The following is a 21,292-nucleotide window of genomic DNA, read 5'->3' as shown; positions in this document are numbered from 1 at the left end:
CAACTACTAATACTTGAACAATCATAAAATATTTTACCCATCAGAATGAAATCTAATAAAACGGTTAGAAATTCACAACAGAAAAATCTAGAATTAAAATATGATACTAATTTCTTCTCAGACTGGCAAAGATATTGAATACTGAACAGATGAAGAAGTGGGCACAGTGATGAGTGCTTGCATAGTGCTGAGTATGAATTCCTACAACCTTTTGGGAAAGTTAATATGGCAGGCACTCTTAAAATTGCACTCTCTAAACCTAAAAATAGGGTGACTATGTGACAATAGAGGATTTAAATCATGCTATGCTTTCATACTACAGCTGTTAAAAGGAATGACTCAAATTTAGCAGTAATAACCCAGAAGATGTTTATCATATACTGTTAGGTAGGAAGAAAAACAAGTGAAATACAAAGACATACTCATACACACACACACACACACATATATAGCATGATTCCAGTTGGGAGAAAAATCACAACACAAAATGATTAAAGGAAAAAAAATTCGTGAATTTGTCTTCACCAAAGTACAGAAACAGTAAAGATGGGAGCATTCTGTTCTTTATACATTTCTATGTTGCTTGTTTGTAGTGATTATCTAAAACATTTTTATATAAAAATGGCTCCATAACATTAATTTTATAGAGAACATCATCCTGCTTATTAAAAGTAACTGCCATCTCTTAATCAATATTCATAGTTTGGCCTCACTTCCTAGGCACACTTGAAAATGGATTGGCCCACCTAATAAAATATATCAGAGTTTTCACTTTATACACACCGCTTAATCATTTACATAAAATGAATTACCGAAAAAACAACAGCTATTTTTATACAATGTTCTTTCTTGAGTTGGTATTGAAATAACAACTGTGTGCTTGTCAATAAATCTTTTATTATTATATCTATATAATGAAAGAAGTCATCAAGTGATAAATACTCTGAACAATTGTTCTTAGATGACTTGAATTCTGATCTATGTTAACAGTTGAAATTAAAGCTACTCTTTAGGAAAAAAGCAAACCATTGCTCTTTCCCAGTCATAGGTTCTTCTTCTTTTTTTTTTAAATATATGAAAGAATCTGTCTATAAAGAGGCTACATTCAGTTTTTCCCTTCTAGGATACATGATGCTCCACCAACCAAGTGCTGGAATCTATTCCTTATCTCCAAAATCTGATCTGTCCTTACAGCTTACCTTGACCAGTAAAATGGGGCAGAAGGGATCTGGGCCCATTCTGTGCCTAACGAAAGAATTCCTGCTTTCTCTCTGGAGAAGCCAGCTATCACATAAAAAGTCTAAATACCCCAAACTACCATGCTATGAGGATGAGATGGCTGGATGGCATCACTGACTCCGATGGACATGAGTTTGAGTAAACTCCGGGAGTTGGTGATGGACAGGGAGGCCTGGCGTGCTGTGATCCATGGGGTCTCAAAGAGTCAGACACGACTGAGCGACTGAACTGAACCACGCTATAAGCAAAGTCCAAGCTAGCGAGCCATGTAGAGAAATTACTGGGTGGAGAACTGAGGAATTCAGTTGTCTTGAACAGAGACTTAAAACATTTGACACCAGTCAAGCTGTCCAAACTAGTATCCAACCATTCAAACTCTCCAAGGGGACAGCAGAGATAATCCAGTCCCAAATTCTTGAACCAAAAAAGTGAAAGCAAATTTTTTTTTAATCCACTAAATATTTAGGTAGTTCAGTTGACAGTAATAGATAGCATGAACTCAGGAAACAATAAAGATTACTTATTATTGTTTTAAAGAAACAGTCTTTATACTTTTAAAAAACTAAGGCTATAGATCTATGAGTAAAATAGGGGATTTCAATGTTTTTGCTTATTAAAACATCTACACTGCCTTGATAACAATTAAGATAGCCAGACCCTATTCTTCAGGGCCCTGACAGCTATATACTCTGGCCGTTATTGACTTGCTTTTTTAACAGCTTTTATTGACCTAAGATTTTACATATCTATAGATAAGCAGATTTCTGTATAGTGAATAGATGAGAACCTAATGCATAATTTCCTTTCAGCAATATTTTAATAAATTTACCTTGTAAATCAAGTACCAGTAACTCCCCTCTTGTATATTCATAAGTCCAGTGGCTAAAGGCCAGCATAATCTCTTCCAGTGTATTAGTTGGAATAATCTCATCACCATTATTGTTGTTGTATTTTCTAAATTCTCCAGTCATACATTCTTCCACAGCAAACCACTGTCCTGCTGAATGGCAATACAGCAGGAAAACTTCAAGGAACCTTATGAGAAAGTTATAGATATTACTAGTAGTTTTATTAATAAAATTCTAATCAATCTCTAAAGTGGGTAAATAATGAAATTCAGCATCCATAATGAAGGTCAAAAGAGAATGCTATCCACTAAAAGATCTCAGAAATTTGTAAAGATTTACCTTGGAGAATATGGTATGGATTTGGGTTTCATTTGGTTGAAGGCAAATGTGAGTTTCTGTGCTGCTCTCTGTTGTTGAATTTCCTACAGAACAGAAAAAAAGAAACCCTGTTCAACACTGACATTAAGACTTTATTAATTATACTTTAGCAGTGAAAACAAGGAACTCAATGCTTCACTGTATGCATTCACTATCACTTACTCTAAGACAGAGATGCAGAACTGTATCTTCTTTATAAATACTTGACCATGTGTTAACCACTTCAGGAAGAAAAGATTTGATAATATAAAGATGTCCTGATTTGAGGATATCATGTTCTGACCAAGTACACTGTACTTTGACAGCTCTTCGTAAACCTCCTCCCATCTCCTCTTTACTTAAAAATTCTATTTTGGCACAGAGGCCCAGCTGTGACCAAGAAGACATGCTGTTATTCAGTATGTTGGGAGAACTCTCTTCCAAGCGATACACTGTGACAGGCTCACCTGCAAGATGAACGGACACATTTTAAGGTCAAAATATGACTCTAAAAAGCATGGAGCAAAAATTGGCAGGTATCTTTGGTTAAGATTAAGTAAGGAATAGAAGATGAGATGGACCAGGTTGTAGTTTTACAAAATAAGTTTAAGGACAAGAAATATTCAGAAACGAAGATCTAATATCTCTAAGTTCACATGTATTTGGTAATGATAAGCATTTTTGAAATCATGAACATTTTGGAGAAAAATTTTTAGAAACTAACTAGACTTTTAAGCATTTGTAAGCTAAACTTTCAGATAGGAGGTTAGACCTGTTCCACAAATCCTGTGATATCAATTTTATCAGGGCTTTCATTACTAAACTATGACCAAGAGCTTTTCTGAATTAAAATACACCACTGCTTCTGGATATGTCAGAAATAAAGAAAAATCAATACTTCTGATGCTTTCATCTATTTAAACATACCTGCTCTTGTAATCAGGCTTATTAAAACTTACATGAAGTTAACACTTCTTTTTTTTTTTTTTAAGTCAACACTTCTTAATGCAATTTCTCCTCTTTCTGTCACCACCTATGTTCTATATTACAGTTTAAACCCACATATTAATTAAGGGTTTATTTCTCCTTTTATTTTACTTCTTGGTTTTACCTCTTGGAGGCACAGGTGTAAATGGAATGCTCTGGGATAATCTCATCAAGTTATTTCTTTCCACAGCTGCATAAAAAAATGAGAGAGAAATAATGAAATCCCCCAAAGCTCAAAGCATTACTAAATTTTGTTTTTAATACTTATTATTACTAACCTGAGTAATAATAATTTGTATCCATAACTGGCTTAAATGGAGAAGCAAGACCTAAAACAGCAAATAAACAAATGAGATCCTTTTAAAAATAATAATACAGCATAAATTTTTGCTCAGGCATTCTCATTTAATCATTCCAAGCTGTGTGCAGGTAAGCTCTCTGCAATAAAAAAGTGATAAATTATGCCCCTCATGTGCTTTATTACCATATTTTATTATGCCAGATAAGGCAGATTAGTGGTAACTGTGCACTCAAGAAGCATAAGATAGCTCACACTCTCCTGTCATAAACTACATTCTTCCCTTATTTCCTACTCAAAAAGAGAAGTGTCAGATCTTCGGGGTGTGGAGACACAGCCCTGTAACCATTTTAGCTGGTTGACCATGAGCAAATGTGAAATGTAACAAAAAAAACCCTTCCTCCATCTCTAGATATATTAGAGGATTTCACTTTTTAAAAATTTTATTTCTTTATTGAAGTATAGTTGATTTACAATGTTGTGTTAATTTCTGTGAGTACTTCACTTAGCTGTAGTGAGAAAGATGGAGAATACATTGAACCTACGTGTTAAGCTTCTAGAAATTTCTAGAATATAAGTGCAATAGGTTCTTTTTTATTTACATTCTTACAGGAGAAGGAAATCAGTTAACAGTTACAACTCTGTGTGATAAACTGTATAAAATATAGTGTGTGTATGCATATTCTCACACACACAGAGTATAGGACTGTAGCGGAGAGGTACCAAATGTCTCCTGGTTGAAGAAAGGTTGAAGAATGTCTCACAGAAAAGAGAAAGGGGAAAGCGAGTAGTCTGGAAGGTGTGGCATGGTCAGGGCAACATTTGTTATACTTGAGAAACAGAAACCTGTTTAATATGAATAGAACAGTGGTTTTCAACACCATCTATCTATCTATTTATCTACATATCTACCTACCAATCTACCTACCTATCCATATATCAGAATCACCTGTGTGGCTTTTCAAACATAGACTTACCCAAATCTCACTCCAAAATATTCTAACTCTTCAGGTATGTGTCATCATACAAGTGATTTGGATTTATAACCAAGTATCTGGATATGCAGCCAAGATCTTAAATTAATGAGCAAAAGTACAGGCATACCAATAGGAAGTAAAGCTACAGAAGCAGGGAACACCAAATTGTTAAAAGCCAAATAAGCAATGTTAAGAAAATACACCGGGGGCTTCCCTAGTGACTCAGTGGTAAAGAATCTGCTTGCCAATGCAGGAGACATGGGTACCATGACCTGGGAAGATCCCACATGCCACGGAGCAACTAAGCCAGTATGCCGCAACTATTGAGCTGAGCTCTAGAGCCCAGAAACTTCAATCACTGAAGCCCGCGCATCTTAAAGCCTGTGCTCCCCAAGAGAGGCCACAATGAGAAGCCCATGCACCACAATTAGAGAGTAGCCCCTGCTCTCTACAGCTACAGAAGAGTTCATACGGCAACAAAGACCCAGCACAGCCAAAAATAAAATAAAACTTTTAAAATAGTTAAAATATGAAAAGATGCTGATTTTATCCAATGACAGTAGAAAAATGGAAAGCAGAGGAGTGACAAGATCAGATCTTTTCAAAAGAATCATTTTGGTGGTAGAATAGAAAAGAGACTGGAAAGGAGCCCAAATTGGCACAATTACTTTGAAACCCTATTTGGTAGTAACTATTGAATATGCCCTACCACCAGCAATTCCACTCCTGTGTACATACCTAACTGAAAATAAATACATCCCGTTTACCAAACAACATGAACAAGAATGCTAATGCAGCACTATGAATATTAGCCATATACTGGAAGCTACTGACTCATCAAATGGTAGAATCGATATATAAATTGAATATATTTATATAAGAAAATACTATATAGTAGTGAGAATGCACAAACCATCACTACATACAACAATGTTTATGAATCTCATAAGCATGTGTTATGACAAAAGTCAGACACCAAAAGAAGAGTACACACTGTAAGATTTCATTTATATACTTTATATTTATACACACAAATATATATACATAAAATAAAGAAAAATAGATAAACATGTACATACACACAGATAAAATCAATCTGTATCGTTTAAAGGGCAGAGGTTATAAGAAGATGATACAGTAGCTAAGATACTGACAACATGTATTTTGTGATCTGGGTGCTGATTATATGGGAATGCTCACTTAGTATATATTTTCTGTATATGCATCAATAAAAGGATTTAAAAATGATGACAGTCTGAACTGAAAGTAGCAGCAGGATATACAGTGGAAGATGGATGTCCAGAAATGTTTTAAGAGGTAAATATAATAGGACTTTGTGAGTGCAAGGTCAAGGGGGTCAAGAAGACCTTCCTCTCAGGTTTCACCTATCTGAACGAAAGAGTACCATTCAGTAACACAGGGAATATAAGGAAGCAGCAGCCTGGGCAGCAAGGATGGAGGGAAATGGGAAGACTGCAAAAAGATCATCATTCACATGGTGAGTTACCATATTTGTAAAACACATATAATAAAGAGAAATGAACGGAGGGAACAACTTTCTACTTCCTTGGCTTTTTTCAAATATGAAGCCTAATATTTTTTATCTAGGACAATGTTAGTATTTACTAAAATAAAATACATCATATACAGTCCTTAGCTTTTCACATTATATTTACTACACACTCACCATTTAAGGTTCCTTCTTCAGACGGCCTTAAGGAAACACCAAAAAAATATAATAAGTTAAGTTACAGCTTTAGTTTTGACTATCATAAAACTTTATGAAGTTATTATAAATTCTCAATATAACATTATTAAAATAATTCTGAGATTCAGATTCACTTTTGTTTGAATATTTGCCATTTCCCTTAAGTTAGCACCAAATTCACACACAGATATTTATAAACCCGCTATCAGTAACTCATACCTCTAACTCAAGCCTACATAAATATCAGTAGTAGTCTGGAGCCAAACTGAAGGTTGAGTACTAATAGAGTAATATATTCCATGACTCCTCTATTATGGAGGTTCACTCCAGTACTTTTACACATTGCCTTGAAATGACTTTGCAAGACTATAAAAATTCAACAGAATTGATAGGCAAAGAACTGAAAGAACAGTAATTAGGCATCATTTTGCAAAACTCAACTGCTAAAGTTGAAAAAAATTTCTTTCCAATCTTGAACATAATTTATTTATAATAACATATATTGGTACCAAGTGGAGGTTCTATTAATTCCACAGATTACAGTACAGATTAGAGAGACAGGTATAGTGGAAAGGAGAGTGGAATGGAATAAAGAAAATGGATTAGAAGCTTCCTTCTCCCATTATACAGTTATGTGGCTTTGCTCAGGACTAAAGGACTAGATCCTGAAAGGTCCTATAGAGTAGAAGACCTTGGAAATTTCTTTCTAGCTTTTACATTGATTCTAATGTTTGGTTTTCACCTTAACACAAATATTTTCTTACAGGAAACACTCTGACCGAGCATCAGCCCTTTCTCTACTATTGATAAAGCAGTCTTTTCTTAGTACCCAAAGAGTACTGCCAACTCTACCTTTGTGGGTACTTCTCTGGATCAGTATTCTGTAATTCAGTGTTCTCTCACTAGCTGAATTAACATCAACTTTAAGAACCAAATCTGTACTTACACCCTACAGTTCTAGTTACAAAAGAAATTTATTCTCTGAAGAGGTTTCATTATAAACAGGCCTTCCAAGTACCAGTCAGGACCAGGATATCTCCAAAATTTGACCAGCTGCATACCTATGTAACATCTGGTTTATTTTCTTCTCTTTATACTCTTATCTATGTCTGATACAGAGAAGGAAATAGGGTAAACACTGTATAATATATATATAATAATTTCCCTCAAATTGGCTTCCCTTCTTAAGCATGCTTCCTGTATCAAATAGGTATCAAAATAAGATTAATGTCCTCTGGAATCCTAAAATACTAATTTCCAGGCTGGGAAACACATAGATTATCTTTGATTCTTGTGTTTAATCTGTACCGAATTTTTTACTTTCTGGGGATGACTACTTGTCAGATAGTCTTCTGTTTCTACTTTTGGTTCTGGATCTCATCAGCTTTCTAGGGCATTCCCTGCATGCAGGCTTTCTAAGGTACACTGTGTGTTACTGCTTTAATTGCCTAAGTGCTTTCCAAATGCAGAAGACAAAGCTTGTTGATTGGAACAATGGGCAGAGAAATTAATTAAGGTGTCAAACTAGGTCTTTGCAAGCAACTTGGAAACAGGACTAAATCATAAAATCATAATTCTATCACTATAAGGAAAATTTTAGTGAAGCTGTGACTACAATATGCCCATAATTATAGTATAATTATATAAAATCATAAATATATACATTGACTCATAATAAATGATTCCCCAAACTTTTCAATGTAAAGACAGGAGATCCCAAAATAAATAATCAACACTTGCAAGAAGTGTTAAAGAGGTTATTATGCAAAGAGCAGAAAAAAGACAACACTCAGTAACTGGAGTACTTTTCACACTAACAGTGAGACAAGGTTTACTTACATTTCTCTATTCGATGGTCTATCTTGTAACCAGTCCTTTAGACAGAAACAAACACAAACGAAAAGTTAAAAGAAAAAGTCTTTAGACAAAGCATAACTGTTTATCTCTGCTTTGTATCTTACAATATGTTTTATGAATAAATGGCTGAGAAGTTAATATGAATTTTGTTTATACAACTGAGCCAACAGAATAAAAAATGGCTATAAAAGCTACCATAAGGCCATTTCACAAGGTAGAATAAAGAACTTTACAAGTGCTATTTCCTATAATATAATTATAGTTGTCAGTTAACAATTTTCTCTTCTTAAAATACACATTTGTTTCTATGACTCTGAAAAAAAATGTGTTTGCTGCCAAAAGAAAAATACATCAAAGTATAAAGAAAAAAAATTAAAATCATGCAAACTGTGACAAATAAATCACTAGTAACAGGCATATTGTGTGTGTACGTGGTAGGTTTTATTTTGCTATTTTACATTTCTAAGTGTCAATTTATTTTTACTTTTCCAGTTTGGGACTCATGTTTCCTGAATTTGAATCATCATACATTTCATCATTTTGGAAAATTCTAAGTTGTTTATAATCTCTTCAAATTCTATCTAGTCTCTCAAGGTCAATTCATAGGTATTTTCCATATTTTTAATGTTTAACACATTTTCCACCTAATTATAATGCTATGTTACACTGTGGTTGAGTATTATTTCATTGTATACAGAGTGAAGCAAGTCAGAGAAAAAAAAGTATCATATATTAATGCATATATATGGAATCTAGAAAAATAGTATTGAAGAAATGGCGGTGCAGATGTCGAGAACAGACTTGTGGACACAGTGGGGGAATAAGAGGGTAGGATGAACTGAGAAAGTAGCATTGACATACATACACTATAATGTATAAAACAGATAACCAGCAAGAAGGCGCTATACACAAGGAGCCCAGCCTGGCCCTCTGTGATAACTCACGGTGGGGGATGTGGGTCAGGGAGGGAGGCTCAAGAAGCAGGGGAGATATACAGATAGAGAGATATATATATATATAAGTAATTATGACTGATTCATGTTGATGCATGGCAGAGACCACCATAACATTGTAGAGCAATTATCCTTCAATTAAAAAAAATTTTTTTAAAGCTACACATCATCTCAAATAAAATATCACCATGTTTTAGCTCTTCTCTAATAAATATGATTTTATGCTATGCATATGTTTAATTGAAATGTACAAACCGGTAGCAAAGCTGCTTTGGAATCGACTTCATGAGTTTCTTCTGTAGATGACCTTCTACTGCTACTTTCCACTAAAAGAAAATTTTAAAAAACAAAAAAGTTTTACAACTAAAACAAACTTTTAATACCAACTAACAAAACACAAGCATTTCAAGGCATAATATAAAATTTTCCAAGGATAAGTATCCTTTCCCTATCACTGCTAAACATAAAAATTACACGAAGCCCATTGGTCTCTAGACAGGATATAAAAATTATTCAGTTCTTCTGTGAATAGGCAACATGAAACAAGAGTATGAAAAAAAAACCTTGCTCTTTCACTGTTTCCAAATTTCTTGTGTATCCTTCCAGATACTTTGTGTTTGTATATATACCCCTGCCTTTTTAAAAATTTAAACATAAATGTTAATCATGTATCTTCAGACTTTTTTATTTTAAATTAATTTACAGACCTTTTTTTGTTGTTGGTTTTCAAAAATATTTATTTGGCTGTACCAGCTCTTAGTTGCAGCATGCAAACTCTTACTTGCAGCATGTGTGATCTAGCTCCCTGATCAGGGATCAAACCCAGGCCCCCTCAATCAGGAGCATGGAGTCTTAACCACTGGATCACCAGGGAAGTCCCTGTTGGTTTTTAAACTTTAAGCTTGGAGATCTTTCAATATCAGTATACAGAAGATTCTTCTTTTTTTTTTTCAGAAGATTCTTCTATTCCACTTGGATGCTACATTGAACTTCATTACAAAGGACATACAACAATTTGTTTAACCAAACTACAGTTAATGGACATTTGGCCTGATTTCAAATTCTTGCCATAATCCTAGCTCTTGTCTTCTTTAGTGGGAGGTCAATAGATACTGCCTAAAACTGAAATATGAGGATGTAAAACTAGAGACATTCTGAAAGTCAAAGTGAAGTCACTCAGTCGTGTTTGACTCTTTGCGACCCCATGGACTGTAGCCTACTAGGCTCCTCTGTCCATGGGATTCTCTAGGCAAGAAAACTGGAGTGGGTTGCCATTTCCTTCTCCAGGGCATCTTCCTGACCCAGGGATCAAACCCAGGTCGCCCGTGTTGCAAGCAGACGCTTTAACCTCTGAGCCACCAGGGAAGCCCATAGACATTCTAATGTTAGTAATAATATCTAAGTTATCTGAAAATAAGAGTTTTATTTCTTCCCTCTCAATCCTTCTACCATTTATTTTTCTTCCTTTTTTACCTGTGGCTAAAATGTTAAATATAAATGATAAAAGCCAGAATCCTTGTTTCCCTTCTGGGGCTTTTAATATTTCATTATGAAGTGTGGTATCTGTGGTAAATTTTTGTTAAGATACCTTTTATTTAGATTAAGGAAACTCCATTCTAATTTGCTAGGAGTTTTTAATCATGAACAGATGTTGAATTTCATCAAAGTCAGCCTTTCTGCAACTATTAAGATGATCAGATAATATTTTTCCTTTGATTTGTTATCAACATGCCTTAATTATATTTGAACATTAAACCAATTTGCACTCCTAGAGTAAACCTAACTTGAAGAGAAGGGAGAAATGATGGTGAGGGGGATATAGTAGTACTGCTTTTCTTAAGGAATCTTAAAAAGATTATATGTACCTAACTTAAAAGTTAGATAACAATAAACTTACATGCATATAATAAAGATGACTATGACAAAAAAAAAAAGCATGATATGGACACATCTCCAGGCCATTTGACTTTCAGATAAAAAATTAAAGGTGCAGGGCATGTATAGTATGCTACCTTTTGTGTTAAAAATCAGAGGTAGAAAAGACTTATTGTCCTATGATTATATAATCATGAAACTCTAAAGGAAAAACAAAATAACAATAGTTACATATGGGGCTAAAGTGAGAAACTGACAACAATTTTCAAAATGCTTGTGTGTATTTTACTTTTGAACCAATAAATATATTAGCTATTTTCAAAGATTAAATCAGAAAAGCAAGTTGACTAAATGACTATACAGATTAAAACAGAGCAGATTCATTTGTAAAAGTTAAAATCAGCAGATTTGTAAAAAGTAAGTCTGCATTTTTTTCAGGACTAAACAATTGGTTAAAAAAGAAAAACTATTAGAATGTTAAGATTATGTTCCGTTCAAGGTTGAGAACAATGATGGACCAGAATCTTCATTTTCTGACTCCTGAAACATTCACTGCTCAGATGTGTGACATACATAAAACACATTTTATTTAATGTAACTCACGTAGTCAAAACACTCACCTTGTTCTGAATGAAGAGGAACAGAAGTTTTGTGACACTCAGTAAATCCAGCATGAGAACTCACATGTTTCAAAGTGTTTTCAGAAGGAACATCATTCTGCACAGGGTACACATACACAATGTTAAAACAATTTAACTAAATTTCATACCACTGTTCTAAGTAGTATAAGAGTCTCTGGATCTATTTAGCTCAATATACTTTAATCTACCTGAACTCCAAAGAGTATATTACAAGTTACAATTAGTTTCTTCAATATCAATCTCAAAAACTGCCATCAAAATAACCTACTTGCTTATTGTTCATAAATCCACCTGAATGAATCCTTTTCCATAGTAATACAAATTCATAAAGTTGGGGAAAAAATAGGAAACAATTTGGAAAATAATAAAACATCAGTTATCCTAAAAAAGAAAAAAACTACTATTTTACACTAAAATTAAAAGTGATAACAATTTGGAGGGTAAAGGAGTGGAGGGGAAATTTATCTGGGGGATTTTTGGTAGCTTTGTTATTGATTTGTATAAGCTATTTGTATACCAAATATTTATCTGACCACTATTTGTCAAATTTCTGTTTTTTTAAGATTTATCTATCTATGCTTCATATTTTGAAGTACTCATCTCTCTACATCTTTCCCTTAATACTTGTTTAAAAAGCCTTCCTGACTTTGACTTAATATTTAGATTTTCTTAGGTTTTTTTATGATTTGAATTTTTATATTAAATCTGGAATCATTGAGCTTATAAAGTGATATGAAACAGAAGTTTCCAAATTTCTACCCGGTTGTCCAATTTGTATGTTTACTGACAAAGCATTCCTTTTCACATTGATTTCTAATTTTACCCTTATTAAATTCTAATTTGTAGAAGAGTTATTTCAGAGTCATCAAAATGTTTCACTAAATATTCATATTTCAACTGTAGCACCTGTATAGATATTTTAGTATCTAACAACTAATGCCCCCTCATTTTCTTCTTTATATCTATTCATTTTTCCAGATGAACTAATGAATTTCGTTAAACTAAAGAGAGTGAGCTGATATATTCATTTTGTTTCTTTTTAACTATAAATGGGTCACACTATTATGTACTTTAAAATATTTCCAAACCTCTACCACCCCTCAGAAACAATGGGTTTTAAAATGTTACTACCAAAATAAACTATTACTTTCATTAACAAATTTAACATATCTCAAGAAAATTAAACTTTTCTACCTTTGATGTTTCACAATCTTCACATTACAGCTGATTTACTTAGCCAACAAAAAGTGTTAACCTTCCTTTTGTCACAAAGCAACTCTAATTTCCGTTCTGATTTTAGTTGCTTCTTTTGGAACCAGTTCTAGTTATTGTTTTGCTTAAGTACTTTCCTTGATATACTCTTTGATGCAGTGACACATCAATTTTATAGAACCATGTTGGACAGAAATTCCAGTATGGGACTGATGAGTGAACTTCAGGTATCTGTATAATTCTACACCTTAAAAGCAGAAACATATATTTGCATTTTTTCCTGGAGTGGATCTAAAGCTTTTATTAGATTTTCAAAGGGATGTAACCCACAAATGTTTAAGAACTCAAAGTCTCTGACCAACATGAGCTAGAACTCAGTATTCTATTAGCATAGTTCTTTTTCTCTAAGTAGATTACTCAAAACTGTTAAACTGAAAATATAGCCACCACTTTTCTTGCCACTCACAGAAACTTATTTCTTTTTGTTTTTAGCAGGAAGCTATCTGCGCCCTTAAAAATTTTCAGCATACTTCGGCTTTAAGCTCATTTAATAGGGTCACTGTTAAAAGGAGCAATCTGTGGGGAAACTCTAACATTTACCGTTTCCCACTAGGAAATGTCCATATATCCTAAATGATTTCTCATATATAACAAGTACTTCATAACAGCAAAATGATGCCATCAGAGTGTGGTGATAAATTCTTTCAACTGCTGCTGTAACACCTTGTTAAAGATATATTAAGAGTTCAATGAAGTAAAAGTTAGAGAATAACAGCCTAAGTCAGGGTAACTACTACTAACGATCAAGAGAAGCAGAAGTACTAAAAAAAACATTTAGGAAGCAAAACCAGTTAGACTTGGCTATTGATTGGAAGGGAGAAGTAAGAATGCAAGTTTGCCCTGGTAAACTAGAATGCTGACATTATTAACAGAGGCAGGAAATACAGGAGATAAATACGTCTGCTGAGCTTAAAGTATTTCAGATCATCATGACAATGGATGGTCTCTGCTAACTGTGATTTTACTGAAAAACATGTTTAATTCTATTTTGAACTAAACCCCAAACAACCAAATAAACTGCACTGCTGTAAGGATTTACTTACAGATAACATTTCTTTTATCTTGTTTGATGTTTCTTTAAACCTCTGTAAATCCATGCTATCTCTGTGTCCTAAAAAGGAGGAGGGAGAAAGATTACAACAAAAAGTACTTGTTTATTTTGACCTATCAAAATAATCTGATTGCCTAGTCTATTCAAACACATGATTTACATTGTGTTGTAAGTAGTTTTGATGGCTCTGCAGTTTTCTTGATAGTGAAAATACTTATTAAAAGGTTGGAGAACATGAGCTGTTCAGTTTACAGCAATAAGATCCTAAGAGTCCTACAAGTGATCTGAAGTGAACTGCTTACAATTTAAAAGGAGAACAATCATTTGATTATCAGACTGTGTGTGCGTGTCAGTCGCTCAGTCGTGTCTGACTCTGCGACCCCATGGACTGTGATCTGCCAGCTCCTCTGTCCACAGAATTTCCAGGCAAGAACACTGAACTGTGTTGCATTCCCTTCTCCAGGGGATCTTCCCGACCCAGGGATCAAACACGGGTCTCCCTCACTGCAGGCAGATTTACCATCTAAGTCACCAGGGAAGCTTTTGTCAATAAAAAAGCATTATATATTAAGATATTTATTATACATATGACACATGCATATTACATATAAATACAGATATCAAAGATAAGGATACCTGTATCTACACATATCCATCCCAGGGGCAATATATTAACAAATAGACTAAAATGTTTTTTTTAAAAATCAAATGGGATATATTTAATGTAGGAAAAATCGTCTCCATAAACCACAGTGAACTCAGTCTAGCAGTAGAGATCAAGCATGCTCAGTACCTAGATAAATCATGGGGTTGGCCCTAATGTGGAGACTTCACATAGATGTAACATATTCTCTGAACGATCTCTATACATGTTCCATGACTAGGTAAATTCCTAGGCTAGGAAGCCACATATAGTGTTAAAGACAAGGCTAAGAAGCCACCTGATGGAAAAATTCAAACCCAAAGAGACAGAGCGCCTTCTTCAATCCTTGGAACACTCTGGTTATGTCCACAAACAACTCAAGTTGTTTTCTAAGAATTCTTTCTTAAATACTTTTATCTTTAATAATCTAAGAGGAAGGCTGTTAAAACACTACATTCTACGCATATCTGGGATCTGATAGGCTCTATAAAGCATCCTCTCTTCACCTTTTCCTTTCACGTGGCATAATGTCAACATAACAAACTATCATCAAAAATGAAACAAATAAAGCCTTAAACATACAAACCAAAATAGTGGTTATTTCTTTCTTCTTGCCTTAACTGCCAAGTTTTTGAGCAGCCTCCTTTCCACTGGTACTTCACTTTCTCTCCTACCATTCACACTATATTTCACTATAATCTGGCTTCTCCCTCTATCACTTCCTTTACCAAAACAGTTTCACCAAGGTCACTGATATATTATCACTGCGAAAAGATACATATTTCCAGTCCTGATTTTATTTGAGGTGAGGTCTAAGACTGAATCATTCCTTTCTGAAAAGCTCTCCTCTGGGTATATAAATGGGTTGGCCATAAATACTCATTTTTCAAGCAGAATCTTAGCTTTCCCTATAGTCCTAATGCAAATATTAGTAATCTAACCTTTCATTCTCAAAGGTGTACTAGTTCGAATGAAAAACTATATGGTCATCCTATTTCTAAAACACTGTTCTTTGCCAGTCACTTTTAGCCTCCTCTTCCCCTTTGTATTTTAAACTTACAAATCACTCAAGTTCTTTCAATGAAAGTTGATTACTAAGAGACTATCCTCAAGTTCAAAAGACAGAATACAAAAAAGTTTTCCACACAATCACTATTTAAGTTGCACCAAAGAGGTATGTGCTAATATAACTATTATTACAGCCCAATTCAACCTATTTCCCCTACTTCTGATTCCTTTAAAAACTTCAGGACTATACTCTATGAAAAGATAGTCCACTTGTCACACAGTTACATAATTTTATTAATTGGCAATTTATTTTTATTTCTATGGTGATAATCATAATTTAAAAAAAAACTGTTGATGTACAAATATCAGTTTTCCCAAACTTACCTACAAATGCTCCAAATTCTATGTTATCTCCCTCTGCAGCTTTGGAACAAACAGTTTCTTGATCTTTGGTTACAGTTTCCAAGTGGCCTTTACAACTTGGTTGAGATGGTGTACTAACAAAAAATTTGGTTGGTGGGGATGATAGATGTGGTATACTGTTAGATGAATTGCCTGGTTTTTGATTTTTACTAAACATTTTTAAGGTTTCTACTCCATGTATTCTCTGTCGCAGCTCTGGAGGAGAGACAGCACTTGGGAATAAGGCACTGCTAGAGGAACCAGCCTCTGGGAAACTGAATTCTTTTCTCTGGGGTATTACAGGTAAATCCTGATCAAATATGTTACATTGGGAATCTTTTTCATCTTTCATAAAAATATTACAAAGAAAAGGATTATTACTTTCAAGACCACCTTGAGGAAGAGAGGAACTAAGTGTATTTACAACGCTGTGCTTTTTCCATACAGAAGGTCTTACAGGACCATCATCAATAAGGTTTTGAGCTAAGTGTTTGGAAATGCTCAATTCGCGTGTGATTTCATTGTGAACTTTGCTAGCTTCTGAAGCTTTCTGGGCAGTGAGTGTTTTTAATGTATCTACAGTCAGGGCTGAAAGATCCTGCAAATGACCAATTTGAGAATCTAATGATTGTAATGATCTTTTGATATAGTTGACACGATCTCCAACTTCTTTAACCTGAATGCACATCTGTTCCACTCTGTAATGGAAACACAGGCATTTTACAAATGTTAAAAATAAAGGTTTAGAAATTATTTCTGTAATCTTAATAAATGATATTGGTAAAAAGAAATTTTACATGCATTCAAACAAGGTAAGATATAAAATCTTGTATAATTATTCATTTATAACAAGGCATACCTTATGTTTAAGAAAAAACCAGTGCTAATCCTATTGTAATAAAAATACAAGATTTCAAAACAGGCTTTCGTGCCACAGGCTATTTATTCCCACATCAGAGTAACACAAGAGTATTCAACTACATATACATAGAATTACTATTACCATTACTGTAACTACACAAACACCATATACTTTTAGAATGTAGCAAAGCTAATGGAAAGAAACAAATGTTTTACATAATTAAAGACATAATAATTAAGACATAATTATTTTAAAACATAATTATTTAAAATAATTAAATAGTAATTTTTCTCCACCAACTAGTAAAGAATATTAACTCTTTTCTGCCTCCTGTAACAAGGGTCCAAAAACATTAAGAGACTGACTGACTTACATGAAGTAAACAATTGATCTGTCTCCCAATATATAACGTAAAACCATTACTAAACTTGTTTGACAAACACAAATCGCACAATGACCATGTTAAGAGAGACATAACTAACAGAACCCACTATGACATAAAATCAGTTAAAATTAAAGAGTTTCTGAACCTTTCAAAAGTGACACGAATTCTCTCTTCACTCCCAGAATGAAATTTGTCATCTTTTTCATTAAAATACATCTCAACACACTGTTCTTCAAAATCATGAAGTTTCTTTTGATCTTCTTCTGTTAAAAAAAGTTCTATGGAGGGAAAAGGAAAAGAAAAATAAACGAGGACATCAAGATAAACTTTAGCTAAAGAGTTCATAAGATTATGTAAATCATCTGCAACAGTTTCCTTACTAAAAAACTTACTGTTTCTGAAGCCACAGACAAGTCATTTCTACTTCTTTCTTCACTCACAGTGTGATGTCAGCAGAAGAGTTTCTGGTATTTCCTTCTGCTCTAATTTCCTTTTCCTGTGAAACACCCTTTCTCATCTCTCTCTCTCACCTCTCCCTCACATACTCAAGTAGAAGAATTTTAAAAATTGAAATGGTAGAATAAAAAGTCACTGTAAAATTTTAGGCAGAGTTTGACTATATCTCATGTAGTGTACAAAATATACTAAAAGTGTTATTGTTTATGTAGCAGTCAAGATGGTTTATAGGATAGCAAGTGTTATGGTTTATATTAGCATTTTAAGAAAACTAAATTGAGATGCCATATCAAAAAGCAAGTTTAATACTAAATTTACTTTTACAGATAACCATATTGCACTTAAAAATATTTTATGCTTAGGCAAATCCAAAAGCCTTTACAATAACATAAATTAACCAATTAAGTCTTCTGAATAAAATTAATATTTAGCTTTCAGTATAATACTGGCATGTGATAAAAACATTTATCTTAATATACTTTACTTACTTGGTCCATCCGAAGTCTTATCTTTTTTCCTTCTTTTACATATGCAGCAGAAAAGAGAAACTATATGGCTGAGAATGATAAGTGGTGGAGGCAGAACTGGTTTCTCATGATAAGCCATAATAAAATGATAACGTTGGTACTTCCATACAATATTGGAAATTGCCTTCACTTGCAAATACACATTGCTTAAATAACAAAGAATAAACAAACTTAGGCAAGCACATTTTAAAGTTTGAAGTACTAAAATTTTACTGTAATTTTGTTCTAAACAAGGATTCAAAGGAGTATCCCAATATAAAAAAGACTAAAAGGCAAATGAGAAACTGGAAAAAACATATACAGCAAAAACATAAACATATTGATATTGTTAAGGGTCTTAATTACAAACCATCTAAAAAATAGGCAGAAAATATGATTTTAAGCTTTTAAAATGGTATATAAATGACAAAAACATAAGAAAATATTCAATCTGAAGTAACACACTAACTGCAAATAAAAATAAGACTCTTATGTGCTATAAAATAAGCAACCATCAAAAAAGATAACACCTCCTATTAGCACAGATTTGGGGAAACAGGCAGATTTTGACTTACGTGCAAGAAGCCCAAAATATAAATACACTGAATAGTTCTACTTCCAGGAAAACACTCTAAGGAAATACATAAGGACTGATCAAAAATTTAACCACAATGTGGTTTTGGGGAAGAAAAAATTATAAACAATCAGATGGAGCAATAAAAACATACTGGCTTAAAAATCATGGTCTATATCATGGAATACTAGGCAGCCATTAAAAAACTGGAGAGGGGTATTTATTAATGCAGGAAAAATTCATGTTCTGCTTACTTAAAAACAGTACACAAAACTATAAGAACATTGTTTTTGAAAGAAAAAAATGGTTCATATATGCTCATAAAAGATAAAGATGTACATCAAAATACTAAGAATGGGATCACTGAATAATTTTCTATTTGCCTTTCTGTTTTGTATATTGTACATGTATACACTGACCATTGAGTAATAAACCCCAAATATTAAATTTATAAAAGAATGGAATGCTGAAAGGTAGAGTCTCAAACTTAGAACTGATTTGATTTTGAAAAAGCATGCTTTATTTATAATTGTTAGAAATAATTCTTAGTAGTTTAAGCCTTAATATAATCATCATATTTAAAATTTTGTATAGTTCCTTCAAAAGAAAACTGTATATTAAATGATCTCATTACAATAAGCAGCTGAGTAAAATTCTTACTTGAAAAATGCAATGAGAAGATTGACCATAATGATATACTGTACAAAGAGGTAGACTGCTTGAAGAAATGGAGTCAACCATGTCCCGGGACCACAGATATGAGAGATAGTGGAATCATTTGCACAAACTTTAGAGAGAGAGAAAAAAGAATTAAAACACAGTAACTTAGCAGTTATCTGGTTCTAGTCAGTATTGGTATACATTTGTTTGAAGGAAGTTTTGATTATATATAAATCTGTTTAATAGATTCTAGCAAAAGTTTCTGAGCAGGCAGTCATATAAACACAGAAGAATTCTGTGAGGGATGTGGGTACTATTTTACCACTCTATTCCACACAAGGAAGTATATTTCCATATTATGTCTACCCTTCAAGGTAGGGTTTAGTCAGAGGAGCATTAAGGAGAATAAAATTCTGATATTCAGCCACACATTCTGTAAGAAAAATAACTGAACCATAAAAGAGTATGATAAACTCATAGTACATTTACAAACATGAAGACTACTGAGTTTAGTTTATCATGCCACAAAATAGGGTTGAAGGAATCGTTAGTGTCTCTCAAATACACAAAGATTAGACTTTAATTCCTTGCTTTTTATTGCCTCCACCTGGAATGCTTCTGAAGCTATAAGATACCCAGATTAAGGAGGGGAAGAGCTTTAATACCCACCACAGAGTTATGAGGAATAAGGTAAAATAAATTCAAGTATGGCAAGGATTAAAATTAAGTAATCATCAATTAGTGACAAGTTTGATACAAATATTTATAATACACTTAGCACCTAGTACTTTCTAAGCATTTTACTTATTTAATTTGGCCTCATCTTGCAGCATACAAGATCTTAGTTTCCCGACCAAGGATCGAACCTATCCCTCCTGCAGTGGAAGGACTGTCTTAGCTGGACTGCCAGGAAAGTGCTTGTATGCATTTTAAAAATATACACCACTGAAATTCTCTTCATGGCTGTATCATTCCTTTCAAATAAATGGTTTTATGGGCAAACTGATGCATACTGTCCTTTCACTCTTAAAAAAATTTTCGAATCTATTTCTATTTTATTCAGATTAGCTTGATGAAGCAAATACCCAAGAAAGAAAATGCAGGAGACTAAAAAACTTTATCTAATGCTTTATAACTACACTAGCACCACATCAGAAAAAGAGCAGACAATAAAAACCTGGAAAAGAAACCAAAAAGGAAACCATCAAACACAAAATTTTACTAGGCTGGTAAAACCTGTTTTAATCAACATCTGATAACAACTAGTGACCATTATGTTACCAGCCCCTGTTCCAATCACCTATAAATAGGTGGGTAAAGAGCAACACAGGAGTAGGAAGAGGGAGGAGTAAAGTAATATGGAAGAGAAAGAGCAAGACAGAACACGAGCAAACTAACAAAAGTAAGATTCTGTAACTCAATGTGGAGGTCAGAAGAACATCCCTGAAAGTCTGCATTATCATCTATGTTCTCAAGTTGTCTTCTCGTTCAGCCACTCAGTTGTGTCCGACTCTTTGCAAAACCATGGACTGCAGCATGCCAGGATTCCCTGACCTTCACTACCTCCCGGAGTTGCTCAAACTCAAGTCCACTGAGTCAGTGATGCCATCCAACCATCTCATTCTGTCATCCCCTTCTCCTCCTGCCCTTAAACTTTCCCAGTATCAGGGTCTTTTACAGTGAGTCAGCTCTTCGCATCAGGTGGCCAAAGTATTGGAGAATCAGCTTCAGCA

The 21,292-nt window shown here is 33.7% G+C and overlaps 1 protein-coding gene across 1 annotated transcript in view; it reads right to left on the bottom strand.

The window, feature by feature from the left end:
* The window catches only part of TRPM7 (transient receptor potential cation channel subfamily M member 7), a 101,862-nt gene that overhangs the window by 10,366 nt on the left and 70,204 nt on the right, over positions 1-21,292 (bottom strand). The window contains exons 23-36 of the mRNA XM_065940100.1: positions 19,560-19,686; positions 18,308-18,492; positions 17,509-17,641; positions 16,099-16,814; positions 14,056-14,123; positions 11,720-11,816; positions 9,480-9,550; positions 8,254-8,288; positions 6,394-6,419; positions 3,710-3,760; positions 3,556-3,621; positions 2,628-2,911; positions 2,427-2,509; positions 2,069-2,274 (exon numbers count right to left, since the gene is read on the bottom strand). Of these exons, the coding sequence (XP_065796172.1) occupies positions 2,069-2,274; positions 2,427-2,509; positions 2,628-2,911; positions 3,556-3,621; positions 3,710-3,760; positions 6,394-6,419; positions 8,254-8,288; positions 9,480-9,550; positions 11,720-11,816; positions 14,056-14,123; positions 16,099-16,814; positions 17,509-17,641; positions 18,308-18,492; positions 19,560-19,686 (2,148 nt within the window). The remainder of the gene's footprint in view (positions 1-2,068; positions 2,275-2,426; positions 2,510-2,627; positions 2,912-3,555; positions 3,622-3,709; positions 3,761-6,393; positions 6,420-8,253; positions 8,289-9,479; positions 9,551-11,719; positions 11,817-14,055; positions 14,124-16,098; positions 16,815-17,508; positions 17,642-18,307; positions 18,493-19,559; positions 19,687-21,292) is intronic.

Source organism: Muntiacus reevesi, chromosome 7 (genome assembly GCF_963930625.1).
Source record: "Muntiacus reevesi chromosome 7, mMunRee1.1, whole genome shotgun sequence".
NCBI lineage: Eukaryota > Metazoa > Chordata > Mammalia > Artiodactyla > Cervidae > Muntiacus > Muntiacus reevesi.
This window is presented reverse-complemented; position numbering and strand designations above follow the sequence as displayed.